Source organism: Corticium candelabrum, chromosome 2, assembly GCF_963422355.1.
Source record: "Corticium candelabrum chromosome 2, ooCorCand1.1, whole genome shotgun sequence".
Classification (NCBI taxonomy): Eukaryota; Metazoa; Porifera; class Homoscleromorpha; order Homosclerophorida; family Plakinidae; genus Corticium; species Corticium candelabrum.
In genome coordinates this window covers 11156917-11163364 of record NC_085086.1, presented here as the reverse complement: position 1 = coordinate 11163364, position 6448 = coordinate 11156917, and the positions used below count along the sequence as shown (strand labels likewise).

The following is a 6448-nucleotide window of genomic DNA, read 5'->3' as shown; positions in this document are numbered from 1 at the left end:
GTGGGACAAGTTTGTCAGAAAGAATGTTTACATCAGGAATGTAGTGTGTCATCAAGGTGTGTGTCTGGTGTGTGTGGAGGATGGAGATAAAGATCAGTTTGTGATTGAACAATTTTATTTGAATGAAGACAAGAAATGGCGTTTCCTCACAGTTCTACCAAACGAACTGCAGTTGTATCATGTATCTGTTGCTCTTCATGACAACTCACTGTATGTGGTGGGTGGTATGACTAATAGCCCGTTCACACTAGCGTTTTTAAGCGGGCCAGCCCGGGCTGACCCGGGCCAGCTCGGTTGAAAGGTGTAGTGTGAACGTGGGCCGAGCCGTGCCGTGCCGAGCCGAGCCGGGCTGAGCTGGCCCACCCCAACTTGCCGGGCCAGCTCGGCTCGGCTCCGCTCGGCTCCGCTCGTTTATGTAGTGTGAACGGTAACGGGGCTGGGCTGGACGCTACAGCAGGCGGCAGACGGTAAGCATGCATATCAATTGCATTCTTTTAGGATGAGCGTAAAGTGTCAATCTAGCTATTATACATCACTATGGCGTGGACAGAACAAGAAACCCTTCTTTTGATTGATCTTTGGGGGGAAGAGAGTGTACAAGTTCAAATTGAAGGTTGTGCGCGCAATAAAGAAGTGTACGCAAAGCTTGCAGCGCGTATGCAGGAAGAAGGATACAACCGGTCAGGCACGCAGTGTCGAGAGAAGATCAAAAAATTGAAGACCGACTATAGAAAAGTAAAGGACAACAACAATGAGAGTGGGAGAGCACGCCGCTCAAGTAGGATTTTTGAGGCAATGGACGCCATTTTAGGTCATAAGCCAGCGACTTGCCCGCCTATTGTGCTTGAGAGTACGAATAATCCTGCGCATACCGACGTTACAGCTGTAGACAGCGATGCAAGTGGCAGTCAAGGTATTGAGCTCGATGACTACGGTGATGAAAGCTGTGTGGGAGAACTTGCCCTCAGTAATTGTTCCTCAACAGGGACTACAAGTAGATCTACCCCAACAAGCTCAGTATGTCCGTCTTCTCCTGTTGCCAATACACCCACAGCTGCAAAGCAAAAGAGAAACCATGTTGTCGATCCATAGCACTTAGTACGGTACTAGCGCGTGCAGTTTGAGCTATCTAAGGTAATTATATTAAGGTAGCGCGCGTGCCAAAACACACGCCTACTAATCGGGCTAGCCGCTAACGCCACAAGCAGTGTGAACGGGGGCTGGCTCGAGTCTCTGGCCCGAGCTGGCCCGGGCTGGCTCGGCTCGGCTTCGAAGACGTGCTAGTGTGAACGGGCTATAAGTCAAGGGAGACGGTGAACACAGCACGTGTGTGTGACCTTCACAGCGGTCATTGGTCTAAGATGGATGACATGCAAACAAAACGTGATTACTGTTCTTCTGTTATTATAAACAACACAGTGTTTGTAGGGGGAGGAATGACTGATGGATCTTGCTTTAGTAATATTGTTGAGTGTGCAGATGTTCGTGATAGAAAATGGAGAACAGTCCCCTCTACAACCACATATATCTCTACACTAACGTCAGTCAGTAACAGACTGGTGGGGACTGGAGGAATGACACAACAGAGGATTTATTCTCCTCCTTCTAATATTGTAGAATTATATGATGAGAGATCTACCAAATGGCTTCCTCTTCCACACATGACACACAAACGGTGGGCACATGCTGCATTCTCAACTCAGAATGGAGAACTCATCACAGCTGGAGGGTGGGCTGAAGGACTCAAAATCATCATGTCAATAGAAAGTCTAAAATGTCCATAACATTTTGTGTTAACAAATTACCTTATTTTTTAGTTTGTGTGTATTTGACATTTTGTTATGTTTATCCAACTGTATGTTTATGGTAAGATACTTGGCGTGTATGCAAGTGTAAGAGCATCTAATGATACCATATTATATTATTATATCACATCAAGCTCCATATTCACGTTTTTCTATCAAACATACCTCATTACATCAGCAAACGTTCAGAAACCGCTCAAATCTCATAAAGCAATAATACCATCTATTATCATTCAGCAACAACATAATCCATATTCCTCATGTGTACAACTGTTTATATAATTGACGTCGATAGTAAACTGGGTCAACATGAACTGTGTCATCGACTGTCAATAGGTGACTTGTAGAACATGTCTTTGAGGTACATTCTGAGTGAAGGTGGTAAGGGAAGTTGATCGATTTTGTCGATTCTTGATGGACCGAGCAGTTGGCGAATAGATACACGAGATAATTCGTAGAGTTCGTAGAAGACGTACAGAAAGGAGCATGATGCAAGGATAGAGGTAGACACATGCAAACAAACAGAGGAAGAGAGACTGACAGGCACACAAATAGAAAATGATTGATAAATGCGTGCGACACACACACACATGCACGCCCACAAGCACGCACGCACGCACACACACACACACACACACACACACACACACACACACAGACAGACACACACACACACACAGACAGACAGACAGACACACACACACACACACACACACACACACACACACACACACACACACACACACACACACACACACACACACAACTCACCATCAAAATAGTTTAGACTATCCATCATTTCTCGCAAACACATCACATCTCGAGGACTCGCAAATCCTAAAGGAGTATATCCTGCTCCCCCTTTCCTTCTCATTCTAGCCAGCTGCCGTTCAGCCATCTGTCGTGGTGTCACATTCAGACCGTCCTTTCGTGTCCTTTGATCACCACCAAATTGAAGCAGCAGCCACACCCTTTGTAGATCCCGACGATTAGCAGCCCAATGCATGGCAGTTTTCTTACTAATAGGGCTCACTAGGTTAGGATCGGCACCGGTATCTAACAATAACTGTACAGTCTGGTATAGACCTGACTGACAGCAGACCATTAGAGGTGTGCAACCAAAACTGTTAAATTTGTTTAGTGGTGAATGGTGAGAGATGAGAAGTCTGATGACGTCGAGACTGGAGCAATGACATGCCAAGTGGATGGGATATCCATCATCACATGCCACAGTTATCATATGTTTGATTGCAGAAGGTTTCAACTATAGAAGAGAGAAGATAATTGGTTAAGTATCATTACTGGTATTGTATTGGAGGGATGCATATCACAATCTACCAGACTATTGTATTGGAAGGATGCATCTTACACTACATTAGACTATTGTATTAGAGGGATGCATCTCACAATACATTAAACTATTGTATAGGAGGGATGCATCACAATACATTATTGTATTAGAGGGATGCATCTCACAATACACTAGACTATTGTGTTGGAGGGATGCATCTCACAATACATTAGACTATTGTGTTGGAGGGATGCATATCACAATATACTAGACCACCATATTCGCCTGTAATAACGCCCTGGGCATACAGAAAAGACACTTTTTCCGGGTGTATACTAGGGCATGGGTGTTATTTTGGTCCTAGGTGTATACATGGTCACAAAATGCTGTCGTTTGACCAGTCATCATGAATGAAGACAGAAATACCACAAATGCTTGCAATTAGCCATTTGCATGATCAAAGGTACTGGTATCCGTACAGCATCAGCATACACGCAGAAACTAAAATTTATACACACGCGGTCTGCCTGAAGTCCATCAAGAGCATCAAGGTCGGTAATTGCAACAAAGACATGAGTCTAGCAGTAAGCACTTTTACTCAACACTGACACCAGCTCATCAAACGCACACAGATGGAGACAAATGTTCTGCAAACCCAATTTGTTTTGTCTGCGCATGCGTATCCTGGGCTTATAACTGAGCATGAGCCTAGAGTTGGGCATTAACGTATAGTTGGGCATGGCGTTTTTCGGGCTGAAAGTTCTGACCTGTCACCCATGAGCATATATACGGGCATGGGCGTTATTTCGGTATGAACGTTATTACGGCGAATCCGGTATTGTATTGGTGGGATGCATCTCACAATACATTAGACTATTGTATTGGAGGGATGCATCCCACAATACATTAGACTATTGCATTGGAGGGATGCATCTCACAATACACTAGACTATTGTATTGGAGGGATGCATCTCACAATACATTAGACTATTGTATTGGAGGGATCCATCTCACAATACATTAGACTATTGTATTGGAGGGATGCAGCTCTCAATGCATTACACTATTGTATCATATCCATGTACTACGTATATACCAATGATTATAACTGACACCAAATTCCACACAACATGAACCTTTGTAATTACGTGTCTTCACCATTCCACATTACTTCGCTTACAAACTGCGTGAAGCACAGTCCAGCCATTGAAATCTCGCTGTTCCAAATGGCAGCCACTCGTCACCAGCAGAGCCACAATCTCGACATAACCCTGTCTCACTGCCACCCACAACAGAGTCTCCCATTTTGGAGCCGTACATGGCACGTCAACGTAGTGACATGTCACCGTTTTAAGTTCATTCTCTTTGTGTTTAGATAAAAGATAACAAACGCACTCGATTCAGCCAGATTCAGCCATATTTGGCGGCATAGTAGAGAGGACTTGCAAAGCCATTGCCTAGCAGTGTGATATCACCACCACTCTTCACAATGGACAGAATAAGTTTAGTTAAGTCTTAAGTTGATTAAATTAAAATAAGTTGATTAGTTAAAGTTACTACAGCAACATAGTGTGGTATTATGGTAGTTAATATCTACAATGGACAGCGGAATGTTTATCTAATAGTTTTATGTCTGTTTGTATGTAGCAATGTTTGTCCATGTATCTGTCTGTTTGTCTATCTCATTCCACATTCCACACACTACCCACACACTCCAACACTCTACCCACACATTCCAACAGCAACTCTCATATTTCATTACATATCAACAATGTAGCAACTCTTTAGTTGCTAAGCAACCAACACTCACCAAATTTCTGCAAGTACTTCACCATGCTCTCATGACCACGTAGAGGACCGACTTTGTTATGAGCTTGCTGTAGCAGCAAGTCCAACGCTGTCACAAACAGAAGCAAATGCAACACAAATTAATTTGATTTCACAACAAACAGCACGAATCAGCAACAATGGTGTCAATGCAATAGACTTGACAATATTTTTTGAATCTCTTCTTGATCAATATAACTAATAAATATGTTGACATTACGTTGTGTCATTGCTGCCATAGCCACAATTAAACATAACATAAAATATAAAATATAAAATAAAAAAATAAAAAATGTAAAAATAGAAAAAGTTTTGTCAATGTAAACTGTATGTAACATTTGTGGAATGCTTGGCTTTTTCAATAATCAATATTTTATGACGTCATCAAAATGCTATGACATCATCAATACATCACGACGTTATCAATACACTATGACATCGTCAATATGTTATGTCGTCATCAAGATGTAATTATTGCTATGAAAGCATTCATGTTACCTTGGAAACCATTAAAATAATTTTCTGTTGTATGTGTACGATTGTACTACTAGAGGACAGTGATGGATGGTTGAGCTTGTGAATGATGGTGAGAGTTGATTGCCAGACTTCTTACCTTTCTTGTGTTTACCCTTGCTCTCGTATAGTAGTACGAGTTCGCTGTACTTCTCGGATCGTGTTAGCACTCGTTCGCACTCTTTCATGTGACAATTATTGTCTTTTAGACTCAGAAGTGGACAAATGAGAGCATCGTTGGTCTGTAACAAAGAAATTTGTAAGTCACTGTGTGTGTGTGTGTGTGTGTGTGTGTGTGTGTGTGTGTGTGTGTGTGTGTGTGTGTGCGTGCATGCTGACAAGCATGTTTGTCTGTCCATCTGTCTGTCTGTCTGTCTGTCTGACTGTCTATCCCTCTGTAGGTCTGACCATCAATTTTCCATCACTCAATCTCTCATCTCTACATTGTTAATCTGTTTATCTGTTCTCTGTTTCTCTGTCTGTCTGTCTACTTGTCTGTCCATCACAGAATATCATCACCAGCAATCATACCGACAACGATCAACCTCACACACAAATACTCCATCCAATTACAACACAATGACAATACAACAGCAACAAACTGTGTTCTCCCAGAGCTGTCTTGCAAATCAAGATACTCACTTCGCATTTTTACTCTCCTCTCTCTCTCTCTCTCTCTCTCACACACACACACACACACACACACACACACACACACATCGTTCATCCAAACAGTCAAGCTTCATTTCCATACCTGCAGGTAACACTTCAGCAACGTTGTGTCAATGATCTGGCTGGTTTCAGCTCGTTCTTCTGCTGACATTCTGTCATCTCCCGACTATCTATCTGGCGTGTCATCTCTCCCACATTTGCCTCTCATGTCTTCACCCATCTGTCTCTTCTGTGCATTCTCTTTGCTTTGTTTACTCTTCTCGGCACTCTTCTGAAACTCTGAGCGTTTCTAACAAAAAGATACATAAAGTTATAAACACAGATGTGTGTGTGTGTGTGT

At 42.6% G+C, this 6448-nt stretch overlaps 2 protein-coding genes across 4 annotated transcripts in view; one reads left to right on the top strand and one right to left on the bottom strand.

Moving 5' to 3' along the window:
* Positions 1-324: 324 nt before the first annotated feature.
* LOC134176245 (myb/SANT-like DNA-binding domain-containing protein 7) lies at positions 325-1856 on the top strand. The gene has a single exon (XM_062642925.1). It carries the CDS (start codon positions 538-540, stop codon positions 1090-1092), a length of 555 nt encoding a protein of 184 aa, XP_062498909.1. The 5' UTR covers positions 325-537; the 3' UTR covers positions 1093-1856.
* A 162-nt stretch (positions 1857-2018) lies between these two features.
* Positions 2019-6448, bottom strand: part of LOC134176243 (vam6/Vps39-like protein) — a 4451-nt gene continuing 21 nt past the window's right edge. Inside the window, exons 1-5 of one of the 3 annotated variants that reach the window (XM_062642923.1) lie at positions 6191-6448; positions 5537-5678; positions 4907-4993; positions 2577-3069; positions 2019-2341 (exon numbers count right to left, since the gene is read on the bottom strand). The exon at positions 6191-6448 is cut by the window's right edge and continues 21 nt beyond it. In XM_062642923.1, the coding sequence (XP_062498907.1) occupies positions 2064-2341; positions 2577-3045 (747 nt within the window). In that variant the 5' untranslated portion in view covers positions 3046-3069; positions 4907-4993; positions 5537-5678; positions 6191-6448 and the 3' untranslated portion in view covers positions 2019-2063. Of the gene's footprint in view, positions 3070-4232; positions 4412-4906; positions 4994-5536; positions 5679-6190 lie in introns of those variants that run through there. The other 2 variants (XM_062642924.1, XM_062642922.1) reach the window with 2 other exon arrangements.